Genomic DNA, 24,681 nt, shown 5'->3' with positions numbered 1-24,681 from the left:
CCATGGTAAAAGCGCTTTTCGGCATCATATAGATTTTGATCCTTGGACTATCCACTACTTCTTTTCAAATTTTCAAGCAAATCGATCCATTCTGTAAAAATTGCGAGGTTTTGTAAGAATACTTCACAACAGAATTAGACGCAAATGCGAAGATAATCTCGAAGATACCTAATTTGGTTTTAGAAAGGCTTTGGGAACCAGGAAGGCACTTTTTGCGTTAAACATCCTATTACAAAATTGCCGTGACCAAATAAAAGATGTATTTGCATGTTTCGTGGACTTCGAAAAGGCATTCGACAAAGTACAGCATGTAAAATTAATACAGATGCTGAAAATATAGGAATAGATGACAAAGATAGTCGCGTCATTAAAAATTTGTACTGGAATCAAACTGCTATCGTAAAAATTGGGGATAACCACACCGATGAAATCTCCATATATAACAAGGAGTCAGACAAGGTTGCATTTTGTCGCCAACATTGTTCAATGTTTACTCTGACCAGTTATTTAAAAAGGGACTTGGGAGACAGCCGTATGGAATAAAATTCAACGGGGAACTACTTAATGTAATATACGCAGACGATACTGTAATTCTGTCAAATAATATAAAGTCTCCAAATTCTGCTTGATTGTATTCACGAGGTAGGAGAGGAAATAGGAATTAAAATAAACAAAACCAAATTTTTAGTTTTTAGTCGTGACTCACATCGAGATGCAGAGCTTCTACTAAATAAATTCCAAGTTGAGAAAGTTCACAAAAATATATATTTGGCAGTGGCGTAGCTGACAGACCCGCAGGGCCCGCAAGGCGGGGGCCCCGACGTTAGGAGGGGCCCATTAAAACCTTCAAGCTTAATACTTCTACTTTTTTTTAAAGGAGATCAAAATACACTCGCGATCATAAAAAGCGGGTCACTCGATGAGTTATTTAAGTTAGTTGTCTCGAATTTTCTAAACCTGTTGTCCGATTTGAGTGACTTTTTTAGTATGTTATAGCCTTATTCTTTAGCAATAATAATATTGTTGCTAGACCGGTAAATTGTCATTGTATACCGGGTGTAACAATCATACTGTGTTTATTCCTAAACCTTCGGAACACCCTGTGGAATCTTTTAGCATAGATAAAATATTGAAACTAAAACTCAATTGTAGCCTTAGGCTCTCTTAACATTTTCTTTGTTGATTTATTTGTTTATGTTGGATAATAAAAAAGTTAAGCACGTTAATAACTAGCCATGTTCTTCATCAATACAGGGTGCTTCTAAATAAGTGCGACAAACTTTAAGGGGTAATTCTGTATGAAAATATAATGACAGTTTGCCTCATAAACATATGTCCGCAAATGCTTCGTTTCTGAGATACGGGGTGTTGAAATTTTTCTTACAAACTGATGATTTATTTATTGCTCTAAAACCAATAGAGATATGCAAATGAAATTTGGTAGGTTTTAAGAGGCAGTTATTGTGGATTTTTTGACATACAATTAATAATTCTATATTCACCATTGGCGTGCATACGGGTATAAACATTTTAGATACATCCCGTATGCACGCCAATGGTGAATATAAAATTCTTAGTTGTATGTCAAAAAATGCGCCATAACTACCTCTTAACACCTACCAAATTTCATTTGCATATCTCAGCCGGTTTTAGAGCAATAAATAAATCGTCAGTTTGTAAGAAGAAATTCAACATCCCGTATCTCGAAACCGAAGAATTTGCGGTCATACGTTTATAAAGCAAACGGTCATTGTTTTTTCATGCACAATTGCCCCTTAAAGTTTGTCGCACTTATTTAGAAACACCCTGTATTGATGAAGAACATGGTTAGTTGTTAAGGTGCCTAACTTTTTTATTATCCAACATAAACAAATAAAGCAAAAAGAAACTGTTAAGAAAGCCTAAGGCTACAATCGAGTTTTAATTTCAATATTTTATCTATGCTAAAACATTCCACGGGGTGTTTCAAACTTTGAGGAATAAACACAGTATGATTGTTACACCCGGTATACAATGACAATTTACCTGTCTAGCAACAATATTATTATGGCGATATTGTTAAAGAATAAGGCTATAACATACTAAAAAAGTCACTCAAATCGAACAACAGGTTTAGAAAATTCGAGACATCTAACTTGAGTAACTCATCGAGTGACCCGCTTTTTATGATCGCGAGTGTATATTTCCCTAATAAGCATCAAAATAAGGAATTTGGAAGGAAGTAATGAAGCAGGAAATTGACGTAACTCTTACTCTTTACGGGTGCAATTTAGCATTTAGGCGACATATTGGTAGTTTAGATGAAGGTGAATCCCAAAAAGGTAATTTTTTGTCGGTGGTTCTTTTACTAGCTAAATGTGATCCTGTTTTAGCTAAATTAATTGATAAAAACAATAGCTTAAAACAAATTACTTGAGCCCCCAATCACAAAACGAAGTTATAAATTTGCTGGCTCAAGACACTGAAAATAAATTGATTAATTTAATTTAAAAAAGTTGTTTTTATTCAATAATAATTATTGATACCACTCAAGATATTTCAAAACATGATCAGCTTATTGTAGGGGAGCCCAAGCGGGGATTTTTATGTTAATACAGGGGAGTTCGTTAAGGGGGGGTCCGAAAAAAAATTCTATCCTTAGAAAAACTGTAAATCGTCAGATTAAGAGGAAACAGTAGCGATCAACAGGTAGCGAAAACGCGTTCCAAGATTGCGGCTGTAATTTTGAATATTTTTTCGAGATATTTGGCACACGTATTCGTAATATAATAAAGAATGGCCGTACAGAGCCCAATTTGAAAAATATAATAATATGTGGAAGTTACTCTGTAATTAAATACAATATTAAAAAAACGAGCCTGTACCGCCATTAAGAAGAACAAAAAAATACACTTTCTTCAAATAAAGTTTTTTATCCGATGCCTAGATTTTGTGTCATTTTGGAACTACTAAAATTTTTTATTTCATTAGTAGTTCCAAAATGGCACAAAATCTAGGCATCGGATAAAAAAGTTTATTTGAAGAAAGTGTATTTTTTTGTTCTTCTTAATGGCGGTACAGGCTCGTTTTTTTAATATTGTATTTAATTACAGAGTAATTTCCACATATCATTATATTTTTCAAATTGGGCTCTGTACCGCCATTCTTTATTATATTACAAATACGTGTGCCAAATATCTCGAAAAAATATTCAAAATTATAGCCGCAATCTTGGAACGCGTTTTGGCTACCTGTTGATCGCTACTGTATCACCTTAAGATAATGTACTTAGGTTAAGTATATGCAGAACAGTGTATATTTCAAAAATCTGACAGTTTGTGCGGGGCGTAAGGAAATGGGTGGGTCACAAAGTTTCACAAGAAAAAAACGAATATTTCGAGAAATAAACGTCAGATCGAAAAGCTAAAAAATACGTTTTCAATATTTTTTAAAAATCTATCGAAAGATATCAACCTCGAACCGACACGCAGAGGGGTGGGGGTAAATTTAAAATTTTAAATAGGAACCACGCGATGTTTCGCGAAATAAACATCACATCGAAAAACTGCAAAATATACGTATTCAATATTTTTGAAAAATCTATCGGATGACGCCAAACACGACCCCCCACTGCGGTGGGATGGGGGGATACTATAGGAGCCCCCATTTTTTATTGCAGATTTGGATTCCTTACGTAAAAATAAGTAACTCTTATTCGAAATTCGAGACATTTAATCGGAAAAAACGATTGTTGGAAATGGAAAATTAAATTAAAAAATGGAAAGTCCCCACTTAAATGCAAAACTTTACTTAACTTTTTTTGGTTTTATGACCTAATCTTCACAACCCAAGAAGTCCCCATAACGGTTGAGTAACTGCATACTTTCCTCCTCTACTATTAGTTTTATTTTCCGGTACGTAAAAATAACTTGCGATGAAAATAATTTACCTTCCAAAGCAGAAGTTGTTTTTTACGATATAATTAAGAGATTATAATATGTTTTTTTAGTGCAAGTATTAAAAGATGGGATGTACTATGTACTATTATTATTTTAGATCTGTCGCCAACACTTAAAAGATTATGTGAAACCCTGTGGTCATCCAGAAATGATGCTGTTATGGCTTTGCTTCGAGCTTTCTGACAAGTAATGAAATCTTTAACGAAAATTTCATTGCTATCTAAAAAAACGATGAAAAATTAGAAGCTTATGCATTATTAGAGCATATGAATATTTTTGAATTTATTGCCGTTAACATTACTATTCGATCTAAAATACTTAACTTTATTAATCTAACATTAAAACTTTTGCAATCTGAAACGGTAGAGTTAACGGCAACCCTTCAACTTTTTGAAAAAACGCGTTATAATCTTTGAGAAATGAGAAATTCGTTTTTCGGAATTTTAGCGGAAGCAGCTGGAATAACAGAAGAAGTGGGGTATTATACCGGAATTTAAAAATAAACCAATAAAACGTATACAAATTTTTAAAATGGGCTCAGATGCGACGAAAAAATAACTTATAGCAAAAAAGTTCATGTTTTCAATGTAAATTTAGTTATAATATTGCAACAACTTACTAATACTAATAAGAGACATGTATATAATAGGTTTTCATGTCTATTCCCAAAAATCTATTTACATTAACTGATGAAGACTTATTTAAAGAAAGGCCAAACATTGTCATTTACACATTTTAGTAGTTATAATGTTATTAGTTGTCGTTATGTTTATAATACGGAGGCCCACAAAAATTGTCGCGGGGAGCCCACCAATATTCAGCTACGCCACTGATATTTGGGAACTGTGATAACTGACCAACTAGATCCAGACATAGAAATAAAACGTAGAATAGCAATGACTAAAACTACTTTTATGGAAATGAAGTCATTTCTTTGCAATAATCATGTCAGTTTAGAACTAAGACAAAGAAGGGATAACTAAGACTAAGGGCCGGTTGTTCGAACGCTAATCAACAATGATCATTATCAAATATTTAATTACTGTCACCAACTGTCAATGTCTACTTTGTTTGGGTTGCTGAATTACAATTATGAAATTACTTAATTAATTATGTTAATAATTGTTATGTTAATCGATTACCTAATCTCATAATTAAAATCAATTATGTTTTCAGCAACCCAATAAAAGTTGACATTGACAGTTTTGGTGACAGTAATTAAATATTTGATAGTGATCATTGTTGATTAGCGTTCGAACAACCGGCCCTTAGTGGAAGAACTATGTTTGGTCTGTACTTTTGTATGGTGCAGAAGTGTAGACGTTGAAAGTATCGATTATGAACAGAATTGAAGCACTGGAAATGAAGATTAATAGACGGATGCTGAAGATACCTTGGACAGCAAGAAAAACTAATGAAGAAGTACTAAGGTCAACAAAGATAGAGAATTGCTAAAGACTGTTAAGCACCGAAAATGTCTTATCTGGGACACATAGTGAGGAGAAATCGATATAAAATATTATAACTGATACTTAAAGACAAAATAGAGGGCCGTAGAGGTGTAGGAAGAAAACAAGTTTCTTGGTTAAAAACATATTGCAGAAGATCGAGAAGCCTTCGCAATGGTGACCGCCAACGCCGGATGATTCTGATATGGCACGTGAAGAGTGAAGAAGAAGAAGTTAAAGGATTAACTTACCTACAGATTTTGTATAATGATCTTCAACATTGCGAACATCCAAACAAGTTCTAGCTGAATATGGAATTGAAATTTTAGATGTAATATCTTTGAGACTGTATCTGTCATGTATATTGCTATTATCTGTTCTTTCGCAAACTTCTTCCAATATACTACTTAAAACAACTACTTCATTACACACTTCCAAAGGAATATTATGCATAATTTTATTATAAGTGTTTAAGCATTGCAACGGTAAATAATCATATTCCTTCGCTTTGTACATTTTTACGTGTCTAATATAATGTAAGTGCTGAAGCTTTATATCAGATATAGTTTTGATCATATGCCACAGATCTTCAAAGATTGCAGTGTTATCATCGTCGTTGACGTTATAAGCCATTAACATTGTGTTTTCTAGTGGTTCCGAACGCAAGTGACCGTAGAGGAAGTCGTCTAGATCTGCCCAAAACCTTCTATGTGAATACGCTTGGGAATTATCAATTGGGGGTTTAGTTTCATCTTTAAATTTTATTATGGCTGTTATGGATTGTCTTGTAAAATTCACAAAGTTTACCAGAGTCTAAAAAATATAGGTTAAGAAAAAATACAATATGGTTCATTCCACCAACATACGGCTGTTTTGGTTTATCGCGACATCGCGACAACGAATATTTCAGTGTGCAACATAAGAAGTACGAAAGTAAATGGCTCTAATAATTACAGTGGAACCTCGATAACTCGGATTAATCGGGACCGCGGCCGATCCGGGTTATCGAAAATCCGGGATAGTCGGAGAATATGGTAAAAATTAATAAAATACGGTATACTTACAGATAAACTCCGTTAGAATTGAAATAACATGAAATATATTTTTTGCACGATTGATCATTTTTGACTGTTTACCGTGACAGATTTTACGTCAGTAGGTGACATTTACTAGCAACTCGACGGTAAGTAATCCAACTAGACGGTAAGTACTCCAACTCGACGGTAAGTAATTCACTTACTGTCGAGTTAAAAAATCTCTTAATTTTAATTTATTTTTTGAAGGAATAAAGAAAACTAACGAATTATTTATTAATATTGAAACTTATGGTACATTTTGTTAAATTACACTAGTTTACAACCAATTTGCGACTGGAATGCAACATGCTGTTTTTTGGTAATTCTTGCACTCTGCATATGATTATGATGATAAAAAGTTCCTAACACGTAAGATTTTTTAGTTATGATTTTTTCAAAAAAAATTTGTTACGGTTTTTGAGTTATGAGTATTTTACTAAATTTTTTTAAAACAGTCATTTGTAATATATTTGGGAGTGATGTTATCAAATTAACGTTTTTCCTAAAAATTGTGCATAATTTGACAACACTGGCTCATCTAATGTCTACGACTAACACATTAACATTTAAATAAAGAATAAACCAAAGGTAATTCTTAATCAGTAAACCTACTCATTTAACTTATATAGTTCTAAACCGTTTTAACGACTGTTACTTCTGCATAACAAAAGTGTCTGGGTTTTCAAGGAAAAGCAAGCATAAAATCGAATATCCAGATATTATCTCAGCAATAAAACCGGTTTTCCATGGCGAAGATTTACCAGTTCCAGGACCCCCGGCAAATTGGGAGGAAAATTTGGAAATGTATGGCGATGAAAGTAAACCCGATGATGTATCAGAAAAAAATGATTCTTATTTTCCCGAAAGCGACGAAAAAGCACATTACTGCATCCAACAAGCCGAATTACATGATTTAGTTCGAGACCTTCACTTGTCCAAAGGACATGCTTAACTCTAGGTTCTAGATTACAATAATGGTTTTTTTATGGAATTTACTAGCAAGTAAAACTTATAATTTTTAGAAACCGTAACCAGGAGCTATCCTAGTTTTTTACTATGCAGGATAAAATGTGTGTTTGTGTTAATCCACATAGTGTTATGGGAAAATTGGGATATGCACAAAATTGTGTACAAAAGACTTATTATAGTTTTTGTTTCTAGTTCTGAACTTATGTGTATATCGTATAAAATATTTTTTATAGTAAACAGCAATATTTGATGCATTTTATAACTCAAAATCTAACATTTCACCTGACAAGACAATGTACGCGTAGAGCCCTACGCAGAAATGCACGGCACCTTAAGAAGAAGATAACTCAAAATCTATACGTGTTGGAAAATTTTAGTGTTTGAATTCGCATTCAGGACGCTTTAAACTCCCTTGTACAGCCATTTTAACATCAGTCGCAATTTTTTTTGCCATATATTTGTTGACTAGTGTTATTTAATGAAATCCCACTTGTTTGGGCTGTGGTTTCACTTCTAACAGAAACTTCTGCAGAATCGCATATATTCTTGCCTTCGCACCATTTTTTAAAACTTTGGTAGGTATTGTGATAACGGATTTTGGATTTTTCGGGAATAATTGTGGAACACCCTTCTTCGCAAGCCCGTTCAATTTCTTCAAATTCACTTTCGCTCATATTTTAATTTATAATAATCAAAATTGTACTTAAAATTATTGACAACTAAATAAAAACTCAATTCTCCCTTGTTGTTATGCACCCTAGTTACTACCTAACAAACAAAGTATCTATCTTGATAAAATGAATGAAACTAGTCAATATGACGAAAATGTTTAATTTTATAATTTATAATGGTATCAATCGTGCAAAAAACGTTATAAGCATGTCGAACGTTAAGGGTAACCGATCTCAGACAATAATTGGAGTCCTCGCTCCGCTCCTCCTCCAAACAATTGTCTTCGATTGGTATAAAACCCTTACCGTTCTCCATACTTAATATACTATATAAATATGCACAGTATGTACCATCACATCAAAATTACTAAAAAAGCGAACAATACAAGACACACAATACAGTCACAACGATGTTATGTTATTTAAGAACAGTGAAAACTAAAGACCATTGTTTATAAAAGAATTTTTTAAATAGTCTTTCCTAAACAATGCTAATACAGTTTGAAATAAAAAGGCATAGGCAGACAGGTGCCTGTTGTTTCTGCGGCGTGTGCTATGAGTAATTTTTACTATCGTATAGTTCAAATTACACACATACACATTATCTCTCAAATATTATATTACATATGTACATTTTTATTGTTGAAAGGTTTGTCTGATAATTAACTATTTTGATGGGAAATAAGCCACAATTAAATTGAAAAATAATTTTATTAACGTTTCGACGCCTAAATCGGGTCGTTGTCAAAATACAAAATATTGAAAATCAAAATGTTTATCTGGTGAAAATCGGTCCGGGTTAGTCGGACTTCCGGGTTATCGGGGGCCGACTTATCGGGGTTCCACTGTATTCCAATAAACAGCAATGTAATTTGCAATTTATTTTCGTTCTTAAGGTGATACAGTAGCGATCAACAGGTAGCAAAAACGCGTTCCAAGATTGCGGCTGTAATTTTGAATATTTTTTCGAGATATTTGGCACACGTATTCGTAATATAATAAATAATGGCGGTACAGAGCCCAATTTGAAAAATATATTAATATGTGGAAATTACTCTGTAATTAAATACAATATTAAAAAAACGAGCCTGTACCGCCATTAAGCAGAACAAAAAATACACTTTCTTCAAATAAACTTTTTTATCCGATGCCTAGATTTTGTGTCATTTTGGAACTACTAAATTTTTTTATTACATTAGTAGTTCCAAAATGACACAAAATCAAAGCATCGGATAAAAAAGTTTATTTGAAGAAAGTGTATTTTTTGTTCTTCTTAATGGCGGTACAGGCTCATTTTTTTAATATTGTATTTAATTACAGAGTAATTTCCACATATGGATATATTTTTCAAATTGGGCTCTGTACCGCCATTCTTTATTATATTACGAATACGTGTGCCAAATATCTCGAAAAAATATTCAAAATTACAACCGCAATATTGGAACGAGTTTTCGCTACCTGTTGATCGCTACTGTTTCCTCTTAATATTTTGCACAATAAAATATTCGTTGTCGAAATAATCCAACACAGTCGTATATTCGTGGAATAGGGTATACATTTTAATGATTGTATACAGGGTGGTTAATCTTATTCGCCTCGGTCTCTGTACGGAAAACCACTTGATATTTTAAAAAAATTTCTTCACAGAAATATACAGGGTCTTTAATACTACAACCTAAAAATAATGTGAATTATACAGGGTGTTCCAAAAAGAGTGGTATATCAAAGTTATATTTTTTCTTATGGAATGCCCTATATCTGATGACATTATTGAATTTACCTTAAAAAATAAGCTATACTTTCATAAGGGTTCCCTATACCTAAATACAGGGTGTTTTGATTTATTTCGATTTTTATAAAAATGTAAGGTTTTAGAAAAAAAAAATAAATATCTACGAAGTAAGAAGCAGTAACAAATTCTTTCTTGGATCTTAATAATAGACTATTTAGCATACGTAAACAGATGTTTATTGCAACAAAATTTCTTACAGGGTGGTCAAAATATGAGATTGTTCTATTAACAAATTCAAGCTGTAATAACTTACTTATTTTAAATGGAACACTCTGTATCTTACTAGTCTATCGCGTAGAAAATTTACTTAGCTTTCAATTTGTATTAGGGTTTCCTATACCTATCTTTTTACAGGGTGGTCAAAATATTAGATTGTTCTATTAACAACTTCAAGCTGTAATAACTTACTTATTTTAAATGGAACACCCTGTATCTTACTAGTATATCGAGTAGAAAATTTACTTGCAATAAGTTGAGTTTTATAAGAAAAATTGTATTATTTACACATTTTTATCATCATTTTTAAAAAAATTCATGTAAGTCTCACTTTCAGCCCACACCATTCTTATGCCCATACATATTATTTGTTTTTATTATAACCATAAGATAGTCCAATTATTCTTCTTTCATGTCCAATTTGTAAAATTTCATTTGATCAATTAGTTAAAGAATTACAATAAAATAACTCAACCGTGCACTTCGCCGTACGCTAGTTTACAGTGCGCCAATGTTTATGAGAAGGGTGACTTTAGCGTTAAAAATAAAAAATTATAGAAGCTACAGATTTAATTTTAGAAAAATCTTTAAATAAGGTTTTTTTGTAGAATTTTCTGAATTTTGCAATGGTCAAGTCATTTTTTTTCTAAAATTTATATTTTCGGAGTTATTTAAAAAAAACATCTAATTTAGCAGTTCATTTGTTTAATAAAAAATGAAGCACCCACTTCTCGAGTAGAACTTTTTGATATGTTCTTTATTAAACATTTCTTAATGAAATTACAAAATGTTCTATCTTGTTTGAATTTTTCCGAAGTGAAAATCTATATGCACTCCCCTAGTGGTAAAATAAAAATTGCATGATGTACCTACGGAAAATGCATTTCAATGCAAGGAAAAGTGCATAGAAAATGAAAAATTTATAACTCGGAAAATATCGTCAGGAATAAGTTCAATTTTGTTGTTCGAGGGTTTTCGAAGTCGCTGAATACAAATATGATAACGATCTGAGCAAATATGATACCGAACATGAGCTACTTAGTACCCAGGGTGGACCTGGTCTCCCAGAGTTTCATATTAATTTTATATTTTATCACAAATCAGTCGACTCGAGCTACCTAGTGCCCAAAGTGGAGCTCGTCTCCTGGAGATTCATGTTAATTCACTCGAAATCAGTCTACAGTCTCTACACTGTAGAGCAGGGGTGGGCAAACTTTTTTTAGTAAGGGCTACAAAATGTTTTTGGTCTATTGCCGAGGGCCGCAATATTTTTTACCTTAACATGTTCGAATTTTCAACTTTTTAACCTTACGCCTATGGCAAATTTTTACAGACACTAACAATGGACCTTGCAGTAGAGATCAGAACTCGTCATTGGATCATATGAAACAAAAATTCACAAAATATTTTATTAGCTTAAGTATGAGTTTCTCCAGGTAACACTGTCAAGTTTTTTGGTGTTAACGATTTTTGAGTTTTTGAGTAAAGGGTGAAAATCAACATAATATTTATTATTATTAAACAAAAAATAAGTATAAAACAAAAATATCTGGACAGCGTTACCTCACGAAACGTCTAAAGAAAATCTATGAAAGATTTCAGGTGGATATGACAGGTAGCTTTTGAGTTTTAGTTGAGTTGATGTCCAGCGCCTTTGGCGGTTTCATAAAAACGGTTAATAAAAGCAGTTTTGAGAAAAATGCATTTGAAGTTTTGACAACTTTTATTTTCAATTTCCTTTTTGTCTGTCAAGTCGTAGAGTTATGCACACCGGAAAATGTTTTTGAATCGCGGAGTAATTTACAAATAAAAAGGGAACAGTTGTTGAATGTTTCTCACTACGATCAAACTACTGCAAAGTGGGTGGAATGTAGGGATATTAATCATGTTGTTTTTCCGGTAATTTTACTCTTAGTGGAGTCAATGAAGGTGGAAATGAGTTATTACCTCAGATTTCGTTGAACCTCCATCGATTTTTATAAAAATTGGTGAGTGGTTAAAGGATATCTCAAGGAACAAAGGTGACATAGTACCAACTTGCGCTTTTTGCATTTTAGGGGTGAAATACACCCCTTTTTTAAAAATTATTTTGTAGATTTCTGAAAGTGCAGTCACTGTAAGTTTTCACTTCCTATTTTGTTGAACCATCATCGATTTTCATGAAAATCGGTAAGTAGTTAGAGGATACCTCAATCAATAAAAGATATATAGCATCAACTTGCGCTTTTGCATTTTAGGGGTGTAGTGCACCCCTAATTTTTAAATTGTACAAAATGCAGATTTCCGCATTATGGCGCAAGTAATCTCGTTTAATTAAGAAAAATAAATATTTTTTTTATATTTATCTGCATGAATAACATTTTTTTTTAATTTTCCAAACCTTATAGCAACCAAAAATCCGAAAATTAACAAGTCGAAAATCACGAAAACCTTATTCTTCTGTATTTCTGAAAGTGTAGTCACTGAATGTTTTCACCCACGATTTCTTTGAACCTTCATCGATTTTCATGAAAATTGTTGATTAGTTAGAGGATACTTCAAAAAACAAAAGTGATATGGCACCAAGTTGCGCTTTCGGCATTTTAGGGGTGAAATCCACCTTTTTTTTTTAATGATAAAAATGCAGATTTCAGCATTCTGGCTCAAGCAATCTCTTTTAATTAAGTAAAATAAATATTTTTTTACATTTATGTGCATGATTTATAATTTTTATTAATTTTTTAAACCTTATAGCAACCAAAAATCAGAAAATTAGCAAATCGACAATCACGAAAAAAGTTAATCTTTTATATTTCTAAAAAGGCAGTCACTGAAGGTTTTCACCCTTGATTTCGTTGAACCTCCATCAATTTTCATGAAAATTGGTAAGTAGTTAGAGGATACCTCAAGAAACAAAAATGATGTGGTACCAACTAGCGCTTTTATCCTGGAGGTGGATGTTACCCCTTCTCATGGGTGAACACTATTTTATTAAAAATAACCCCATAATTAGATAGAGGAGTAAATTCTAAGCAAACTTTCTTTTATCAAGTTTATAAATTTTTTATTTAAATAATATTTCATAATTTAATAAAATATTACTGGTACAGTAAAACCTGACAATAACGGCCACTAAAAATAGAAAACCATTGGCAGTTATAGAAATGTGGCCGCTAATGCTAGGTTTCCTTTTACACAAATACATAAAATATAATTGAAAATTTATTTATTTTAGTAATTAAAGCAAATCTAATCAAATATAATTCTACAAACAAACGGAACATACTAAAACTAAATTCAATTTACTACAATATAAATCAATATCTATACGAAAAAACAACTAAAAGAAAAACAGAATTTTTGTTTGTTTTACATTTTTTTAGATAAACCAAACATACTAAAACTAATTTAATATAGGTAATACATAATATAAAACAACATACTATAGCTACTACGAAAAATACGCTTATCACTCAAGTATCGTCGTGCTTCCATGCTATATTCAACAAAACCAACTTGGTAGGGCCTTTAATTAGATATAGCAAATTACTTTGGCTGATTTTGTCTGCATATATATTATGTTTGAGGAATCCCTTTTTTTTGTGAGACTGGATATAGGACATTTCTCAAGTATGAATTCACATTCATGGTATATCGTTGCTATACAGGGATAATAATCTGTGCAATGCTATGGTACAGGCTACGTTAAATATGAAGTAAATGTGGAAGATATACACTGGTTATTCATTTCAATTTAATTTGATTGTTTTTTAATCGTTTACAATATTTAAACTAATTAAAGACATAAATTAGGGATTTCAAAAATAAATTCAGTTCTCACTGGCAGGGTGGGAAATAATAAAGTGCCAAACAATAGCATTTCATTACAATGCTCATTACAGGCATTACAGGCTGCTCCGTTTGAGAAAACTCATACTCTCAAACTTTGAGAAAACACTCATTCAGTTTCGACCAACCCTGTATTAGCTAAAATTAAACGTTTTGCTAGATTAATAATTTTTAACAATAATAGATTATATTAAAAATCACTTGAACATAAATTGATTTTCTGATGTCAAATCACTACAATTCTACAGGGGGTGAATATTGCTATGAAATTTGAAAATAAAAACGTAATTATCTTTTAAACTACTTCGTATAACATCACAAAACTTGATATTTTAAGAAATAAAACATAGAGGAGAATCCAAAAATGTAAAAATATACAGGGTGTTCCATTAAACAAAAGATAATTTTGTTTCACCCTGTCAATATGGGTGGCCCTGTATATTTGGAAATGTATTTAAATTCTGATATTATCTATGCCACAATCTCACCTAAATAAACTTTTTTCGTATCTCCTACAACAAACGACTAATTGGACTTCCCACAACCTGTATACATACAAAATCTCCGCTATACCGTATCTCCGTTTTTTTACAATAACTCCGTTAAATTTTGAAATATGAGATTTATCCAAAAACCGTTACAAAGCTAAGTAAAATTTCTATAACACTGTATTAAACATAATTTTCTAAATCCTTTATTTTTTTAAATACAAGGTGAAAATGCCCCGGTTACATGGTTCTCGCAGTAAAATTTAGGTTTTAAATGTTTCTATCTCGGTTATTTTTTGTCGTAAAAAAATATTAAAAAAATAAAAAGCTTAAATAAAGTTAAAACTAAAATTTTGTTCTCTACCGTTTTTTAAGTATATCGAGTATTTTTGGAGTTATTATCAAAAGAAAATGAAATTCACGAAAATTTGAAAAATTCTAATTTTTTTTAATCGTATTTTTTTTCAAAAATATGCATTCTAAACCGGTCAAAATTGTTGAAGTTATTACTCAGGTTAAAATAAATAAAGATTTAAATGGGTTACTATAAATTTTAATTTTTGTGGAAATGACGTATGTTTCATTTTTCATTCTTCCCAAAAAAATCTGAAAGGGACCTCTTATTTCCATCATAACTTGCTTAATTTTGATGCTATCGACTTCTTATATAGCTTTTTGATAGTGACCTTTAAGTACTTTATTAAAATATTTAATATCTATATTTAACAAAGTGCATCGTTTCCTGTTATTTAAGCTTGAATACTAAGATTTGAGTACTCGCGGAAAAAAAATATATATTCAATTGCATATAACTCACTTTGTATATGTAATAAAGGATTTTTCGAATAAGGAGCTTATTTATTTTTATATTATCTTCGATTTTGGTAATAACAACTTTTTTGAAGAAACTTATGGTTTTTGAGTTATTTATGAAAAACTGCTTTAAAACATGGATTTTTTTCAGGAAAAATCAAAACTTTTGATCTTTAATAACTTAAAAACTATTGATTTATTGAAATAACTTTATATAACAAATTTTACTTATAATTTGTCCCCCTACGATTAGTGGTATTATTTTTAATAAAATAATTTCCACCCCCGAGAAGGGGTGGCATCCCCCCCCCCCAGGGTAAAAGCGCAAGTTGGCACCATGTCACCTTTATTTCTTGAGGTATCCTCTACATACTTACCAATTTTCATGAAAATCGATGGAGGTTCAACGAAATCGGAGGTGAAAACCTTCATTGACTCCACTATCTGGTCAAACACATGAACACAAATGGTTTATGAAACACATTATTTACTATTTGTCGATCAGATAGCTCAGTGCGACTAGCGGCTGATCCGCACTTCACTTCGCCGTGAGGTACGAGAGTTCAAGCCCAGCTCAGGCCATCGGAAAACAAAAAGGCTAACGCGTCAGTATAAAATTCTAAATATGAATCTGGCGCTTAGACTGGAATATGCGGGCATCTGATCGACCTATGAGGGAGCAGTACGGCAAGGGATAAGGGCTTGCGGCTCGGTGAAACTCCCCCATAGATCCCTACCGAAGGGCGTTGACGCCTAAGAACGGTGTATATATATATTATTTACTATTTACAAACTTACAGTAATAATCATTAAAATACGAAAAACGAATCTTAATTACGGTCCAGTGCTTTTTAAATGCATTCATTTTTTTTAATCCTGAGCAAACTAATAAGTATTTTCAAAAAATTTCAACGCAGTAGGAAAGATTAAATTATTACGGTGGACCGAAAGTATCTAAAAATTTTTTCATGTTTATTTTAATAAATTACAGGAGTGAAAAAGAAGAGAAAATTTGGTGTGATTTTTAATTTCAAATATCTCTTTCAAAAAATATTTTTTGTTTATTCTTAGGGACTTTCACTCTTCGGTAATAATGTAATCTTTCATTCTGCGTTTAAATTTTTCAAAAATATTTATTGGTTTCCTCAGGATTCGAAAAAACTGAATGCATTTAAAAAGCATTAGTCCAAAATTATGCGCCTACGCTCTTAATGGCTTTGATAAAGTTTTAGTTTAGTAGTTTTATGTCCTCGTTCATGATTCTTTCTGTTTTGGGTGGAAATTTTGTAGTATTTATTCTAATTGTCGCTTCTATAAGTCATCACTAATTCCGGTCCTCAATGGATTTTTATTAATGTTCATTATTCAAAATGTTTGTTCACAAATGTAAGTCGAACTATAAATAATTTAGCTATGTAGTTTCGGATATTTGCAAACATTTGTAAAAATCAAAAACATTGCAAAAATATTCAAATTAATCTATAATTTCTAGTTGAATGTACACTGGAAATTTCAAGTCAAGTTTTCTCAACATTACAATATTTGTTTCTCTTAAATTTGGTGCTCCTGTCAGTTGTTACACTTACTAGCTGGTTAGCTAGATAATTTAAAAATTACCAAACAGTTCCTCACTACTTAAAAAATATCGTTTACGTTTGTTGAAAATTCATGGATTTCATTGAAGGAGCCGATAAAACTCTGTGCCGGAATCCCAAATAATTGCCCGCGTTATGTTGAAAATTTGTGGAAAAATCACCTGCTGCGAAAAATAACTGCATTAACTATATTATTACTATTAGCAGTGATTAAAAAAATCTTTAAAAATGAAAATAATCCACTTTTTTCCCACGGGCCGTAGAAAAATGTCTAAAGAGCCACATGCGGCCCGCGGGCCGCACTTTGCCCACCCCTGCTGTAGAGTGTAGAGTCTACAGTTATTACTCGGCGCTTTCCGAGGTCGCTGACAGGGCTGTAACTACCATTGGGGCAACCGGGGCAGTGCCCCGGGGCCCCCGGCCAAGGGGGGCCCCGCAGGTGCCCCTTTTTTGACCTTGCATAGATTTTAAGGAGGAAAATAAAAATATGTATTTTAAAAGCCGATCCCAACAAAATATTTTCAAATAACACAATTTTAAAAAGACCTTACAGGGGCACCCTAGACCTCAACATAAAGTTTTAATTTTTCTCTGGGGAAATTAGTATTTTCGACTAAAATGCAATTGGAACAGAACCCTCAGAAGGGGCCCCTGAGGCCTGAAGTAAGGGGGCTTCCGAGACCTTAACATAACAGTTTAAATTATTACTTAGGAAATTAGTTATTTCGGCGTAATAAAACCTAAAATGCCATTGGAAGAGGGGCCAGGGCTAAGCTGGGGCCCCTAGACCTTTCGTAAAGATACAAATTGTTACTGAGGAAATTATAGTTATTTTGGCGAAATAAAAACTAAATGCAACCGGAATAGGGGCCCCCGGTCCTAGCTAATTTGTCTTAACCAATTTACCCCAGACCACATCTTGGCACGTGAACGGAACCACATGGTACCACATAATGAAAAGAAAGGTAAGGGTAAGATGGAATGAGCACATTGGAATCAGCCCCACCAGTACCACAGTATAATAAATATAACAGCAGTGACGGTACTCGCCTTCGAGAGTGTCACTGCTGAAGGTACCAGATATCGTTTTCTAATATCCTCGTCAAATAGGATTCTGCTCTCATTGGAGCTGTATTCAATTACTTTCCGACGGTCTCCTCCTTTTTGACATTTTCCTATCTCCTTCAATTTTTCTTCCACTTTTTCCATATCAAATTTTACCGCATTCTTGAATTTTTCTTCCACCTTTTCAATTTTCTGTATCTCCTCAGCAATCTGGTTTACCTCTTCCTGCATTTTCTCTAAATAAACCATATCTTCATATTTTTCCATTCGGTTTTGAGGTTTCAAGAAATTTTCTTTTTATTGATATTATCTCATTTTGTTTTACTATCTGTTTATTTTGTTTTTTTTTTAATTTTTTAAAGCGAATAAAAGATACGGTGATTTTAAAATTTTTTTTTGTGTTAGTCAACTAAAATAGCAATATATAGGTACAAGCAACTTCAGTCATAGAATGCATTAAAATGCGTTTTCAAGGGGTTAAATATCAAAGATTTTTCCGGACCCCGCCTTCCGCTGGGGGGTAAACCCCCAGACCCCCCGACAGGTGGCCCCCAGTTCACATTTGCCCCGGGGCCCCTAACATCGTAGTTACGGCCCTGGTCGCTAAACACGAATATGATAACGAGGATGGTGCTAGACCTACCTGGTACCCACGGTAGACCTCGTGGTTCACCGATGTTAATCGGTGAGCGTTAATCGGTAAAATAAAAACAATTATAATTGGAATATTGGAAGACAAAAAGTAAAACATGAAATAGAAGTAGATGGCAAGCAACTTGAACAGGTAGACAGATATAAGTATTTGGGGGTAACCATAAGCCGGGATGGAAAATTGGAAGCTGAGATAAATAAAAGAATTACAAAGACTGGTAAGCTGTACAATTTTATTAAGAGTAACTTTTTAAAAAGAAAGAACGACCTAAGAATATAAAAACGGAAATAGTAAAAAAGATTGTGAAACCCACTCTAACCTATGCCTGTGAATCTTGGGCATTAACAAAAAGGCAAAAGAATAGACTAATAAGCACAGAACTGAGATTTTTGAGAACAATATAGGGAAAAAAGGAAAGATAAAATTAGAAATTAAACCTTTAGAGAAAACCTGAAAATACACCCAGTTACAACAACAATCGAATAAGGACAACTTAGATGGCTCGGACATGTACTGAGAAGATGAGAAGAAAAAATAGTAAGACAGATATATGAAGCGAGAGATATGGGAAGAAAGAAGAGAGGAAGACCAAGAAAGACGTGAACAGAAGTGAGGGAAGCGGCCGACAGAAGAGGAATAATAAAATGGGAGGAAACAAAAGCATTGGCCATGCGGATAGAAGGAAATGGAAGGAAATGTGGAAGAAAACGACGGAGTACCTAACTCTGTAATAACTCACACCGAAAGGTAGACGAGTTCTGGATAAGGTAAGTAAGTTTAAGTAAGATTTTATAAATGCTAATTTGCCACTAATTTTAATATTTGTTGTGTAATTTTAATGTATAATGCAATAACGGATATATCATACTTCGACGCAATATTGCCGCACCCTGTATAATATAAAAAGGAATTATTACCTTAACACTAAAAACTCCTTCAAATACATAAAAAGATACATGGTTAAATATATCGTCGTCAAAAACAACCTCACTTTCTGTATTTAAGAAACCGCTTGAGTTTTGAATGTCTTTTAAGCTTTTTTTATCTTTAATCTCAAAATGGCTATCTTTAGTTCCTTTTCTGCATTCCTTTGTCAATATTTCTAATGCCTTATTTAAATTAGATCTTTGTTCTAGTTTCTCCAATTCTTTCTTTCGAAGACGACACATTACCTCAATTAATTTAATTTTCATTAACATTGCTAACCTGAGAAATAATAAAAATAATGGTATTAACCCACGGGTCAATATACAGTGCGTCCATAAAGTAAATTATTTTATTATTTCGTAAACCGGCGACTTTAAGGAAAAATCCCGAAACAGGTCGATTTTTATTTTTAAATTACGATTTTCTGGCATATACATATATCATACTAGTGACGTCATCCATCTGGGCGTGATGACGTAATTGATGATTTTTTAAATGAGAATAGGGGTCATGTGATAGCTAATTTGAAAGGGTATTTAATTCTCTATTATCTAATATAAACAATAACATAATTATTTATACAGGGTGTTCAAAAAAATTGTTTAAATTAAATTATTGACACACAAAGATAAATGTACCTATGTAATTTCTTTAATAATTCTAAATACATTTTACTGCTGTTAGAAAACAAAAATGTTTTATTTAAAAAATAAACAATGATTTTCGCTTGAACGTAATGTTCCAATTTCCAAGAGGCTGGTGGGTGGCAGCTTTAACATTGAATTTAAGCGCAATACAATATTTATTTGTCAAATAAACACGTTTTCCTTTTTTCTGACAACCGTAAAACGTATTCTGAATTAAATAAATTACATACATTCTTCTTTTTGTCTCAATTAATTTAATTAAAAAAACATTTTTGACCACCCTGTATAAGTAATTATGTTAATGTTTATACTAGTGAAAAGAGAATTGAATACCCTTTCAAATGAGCTATCACATGACCCCTATTCTCATTTTAAAAAATCATCGATTATGACATCAAGCCCAGATGGATGACCTCACTAGTATGATATATATGCCAAAAAATTTTAATTTAAAAATAAAAATCGACCTGATTCGGGATTTTTGCTTAAAGTCGTAGGTTTACGAAATAATGAATTTATGCGTTACTTTATGGACGCACTGTAACAAAAATGTGCATCATAAATTAAAAAATCACATATTCTGGGGCCAAATTTCGCAAAAACCACAAATTACCCTCTTTAAAGGGATGAAAATGGGGGTTCCGGGACGAAATTGTTTAAGAAAAAGTTAGTAAGTATCCTAACAAGTACCCCTTTACACAGGGTGTAACAAAAATACAGGTCATAAATTAAATCACATATTCTAGGACCAAAAATATTTCGAATGAACCTAACTTACCTTAGTACAAATATGCACATAAAAAAGTTACAGCCCTTTAAAGTTAAAAAAAGATTGTGTGTGAACTTTGTACGCACGTAAGAAGTTATACTTCTATTATATGATTTTAACGAAATTAATATACGTTTTATTTGTATTTTATTTAAATATTAAACTAATTTATACTTACTACTTCTCAAACATTTTTATTAAAACAGTGCCAAAAATTAAAATAATACAAGAATAAAACACACAGAAACACATTAAAAATGCCACAAATGATTTCTGAACATTAATTGTCGGAAATTTTTTTAACTAAATAGGTACGTATTTTCTGAAAATAAAATTATATAATAAATATACTTACAATCATAAAATGTATAAAAAAAAATAAAAAAAAATAAAAATTTCCATTGGTATTCGAACCAGCTTTTATCAGCGCGGTTGGTATTGGGGTTCATTCGCCTTGAACGCTTCGCCACGGAGGCAATGCGTCATTATTTGCGAAGATCGACTAACTAAACGGATTAAACTTTTGACATTTTGAATCAAATTATTTCAATCAAATTATTTTGATTTTGAATTGAAATGATTTAGAATTGAAAAAATACAACAAAACATAGAGTAAGAAAACAATATATTAGGTGAATATTGATAGAATTTTTGATGGTAATAAAATTATGTAAATAAAAGTATTACATACTAATCATAGATACTATACCTCGTCCAATGTATAGGTACAGATATACCTATGGAATTTTTTATTAGGATACTGATACATTTAACAAAATTATTATTACGTACATGTTGCTTTTAAAAACTATTTAAAAGTCACTACAGTTATAAAACTTTTTTGTTTCTGTCCTCACAACAATAAAACTAATATATTATACAACATTTGTTTACCTCCATATTGAACAATTATTTATTATTGACAGATCATTTCAACATCCAATCAGAGCCCGTATAACGACTAATAAAATACATACTGTCGGTGTGCGCATGCGCGCAGATCAACAATAAATTCACCCTCAATCTCAATCGCGCCTAAAGTAGTATAACTTCAAAAATGAAAATTGATTTTTTCAAATATATCGAAAACTATTAGAGATTTTTTATTGAAAATGGACATGTGGCATTCTTATGGCAGAAACATCTTAAAGAAAGATTATTGTGAAATTTGTGCACCCTGTAAAAATTTTATGGGATTTTGTTCCCTTAAACCCCCCCCCCCAAACTTTAGTGTACGTCTCAATTAAATTATTATTGTGGTACCATTAAGTAGTTAAATTCAATATTCTTAAAACTTTTTTGCCTCTTTATATTTTTCAGATAAATCAGTTTTTATGGAGTTGAGGCTTATTTTTTAATATGCTTACATAAAAATTTTATGGGGGTTTTGTTGTTTTTTAAATCCCCCAAATGTTTGTGTACGTTCCAATTAAAATTTTACTGCGGTACCATTAGTTAAACACAGTATTTTTAAAACTTTTTTGCCTCTTTGTATTTTTTCGAGAAGCCACCTTTTATCGAGATGTGGCTTCTTTTTTAATATGGTTCAAAATATACCCAAAAATGTAAATCATACATAAATTTTCATATTATTACCAAGTCTCCATAATCGTCGTACTTAGCATATAGAGCTTTTCATCGATTGTCATTTGTTTCGAGCTTCTGTCATGTGCCACATAATATTAATATATCTACGTCATACGTCTTTGGTTTGTATCATTCGTATATACCAATAACGTACGACGTAGATAAATTAATATTATGTGACACATGACACAAGCTCGAACCCACATAACAATTCCATGTTCTTAGTAGATTCATAGAACATACTTCACAGAAAAAGTATATACTTAGAATATGCGTAATTACCATTGCGAATGTGCAGAGCATATACTGAGTATATACTACATTACAGTACTTAAACGTTCTATGTATATACTTAGAATGTACTACCGCACTTCTTTTCAGTATACTATACCAAGAACATATTTTTTAGAAGATTCTAAGGAGGTGCTATAAACCTTCCATTTATATACTTAGAATGTACTATCGCACATATTTTTAGTATATGGGAAGAATATTCCAAGGAAGTGCTATATACCTTCTAGTTACATACTTAGAATGTACTAGGGCACATATTTTTAGTATATGGGAAGAATATTCCAAGGAAGTGCTATATACCTTCTATGTATATACTTAGAATGTACTATCGCACATATTTTTAGTATATGGGAAGAATATTCCAAGGATGTGCTATATTTCTCAGAAGTATGTTTTCAACATCACCCAATCTCATCCTAGGTTCTACTAATATATTATATTTACATATTCTAATTGCATATGAGAATGTATAGTTATTGCATTCTACAATATTACGTAAAAAGTAAGTATAAAATGTATAAACTTTAGTTAGTTATATAGGTACCTATGTATAATAAGTATTATATGGGTAAGTAGCATATATATAAAATATAAGTAATATATTTAGTTATTATGTGCACATCAAAATAAAAATGCTGCTTATATAATTATATAATAGCCAAATATATAATATAATATGTATGTAAATTACTAAAATTTATAGGTATCTATATACATTATACATACTTTTACTTACTAGGTATTTAGGAAATATTGAAGTACCAATATGAATTTATTATTTTCAAGCTGCTTTTTATGTTCTTAAAATGTTTTAGTCCTTGTAGCTAGAAATACAGTCGCTTCTTCCTCACAGCGTAGACATAAATGCCTTAACTGTACTGGAAACTATTTTCATATTTTGCCTTTTTGTTACCTACCCCCTTCCCTTGTGCAGGTATAAAATATGCAATGCAAGGGTCAGAATAACAATGAATGGCCGTTTCCGGATTCCCGAAAATTATAGGTAAAAATATTTTTATGGTATAAACTCAAATCAAAATGGTGTATTCATTTCAATTGAAAACGAAACGAGAATTTCTCATTTTTCTTCAATAGAATTAAGTTTTAAACTTTTTTACCATACAATTAAAACGGTTTAAAAAAAAATGATGAATTAGATAGTTCAGTAGTACCTACCAAAATACCTAAATTTGATTAATTATTCTTAACGCGAAGTTGATAATCTATAGGCTAACATTATTCTTCTTCCTATAGGTACATACAGTATATTCTTTTTAAGATATTTTAAAAGTATATACAAGTATGTGTTAAGCATATACTTTTGCATATACTTACGCATATACTAAGAATATTCGATTAAGGTATATTCTAAGAATAAACTTTTACGAACATTCCGAGATACTACGTACACGAATGTGCTCAGTATATTCGGTGCAAGAATATTCTTCGAAGCACATGCAAAGAACATGAAATTTAGAATGTTTTTTATGGTACATGCTATGCTTGTACTACGCATATACTAAAAAGGATATACTTCGACGAATGTTGGCAGGATATGCTTAGAACATGATGCGAACATCATTGTTATGTGGGAAACAAATGACCGTGAATGAAAAGCCCTATTATACAAATATGTGGTGGATTTGACAAATATTCAAAATATGTCGATAAAAACTGACTTTTCGAAAAAGTACTAAGAGCCAAAAAAGTTTTAAAAACACTGTGTTTACCTAATGGTACTACAATAATAATTTAATTGGAACGTACACAAAAGTTTGGGGGGATTTAAAGGAACAAAACCCCCATAAAATTTTTATGGGATGTCCAAATTTCACTACAATTTTTTTTAAGATGCTATTGTCATAAGAATGCCACATATCCATTTTCCATAAAAAATCTCTAATAG

At 31.8% G+C, this 24,681-nt stretch overlaps 1 protein-coding gene across 1 annotated transcript in view; it reads right to left on the bottom strand.

Annotated features, from left to right (window-relative positions):
• Nucleotides 1–24,681, bottom strand: part of LOC126887193 (uncharacterized) — a 65,785-nt gene that overhangs the window by 40,308 nt on the left and 796 nt on the right. The window contains exons 3-4 of the mRNA XM_050654582.1: nt 19,469–19,757; nt 5,638–6,199 (exon numbers count right to left, since the gene is read on the bottom strand). Coding sequence (XP_050510539.1) covers nt 5,638–6,199; nt 19,469–19,757 — 851 coding nt within the window. The remainder of the gene's footprint in view (nt 1–5,637; nt 6,200–19,468; nt 19,758–24,681) is intronic.

The sequence above is a fragment of the Diabrotica virgifera genome, chromosome 6 (assembly GCF_917563875.1).
Source record: "Diabrotica virgifera virgifera chromosome 6, PGI_DIABVI_V3a".
In the NCBI taxonomy this organism is placed as follows: Eukaryota; Metazoa; Arthropoda; class Insecta; order Coleoptera; family Chrysomelidae; genus Diabrotica; species Diabrotica virgifera.
Note: the sequence above shows the minus strand (reverse complement) of the source record. Positions and strands in the feature narration are given on the sequence as shown.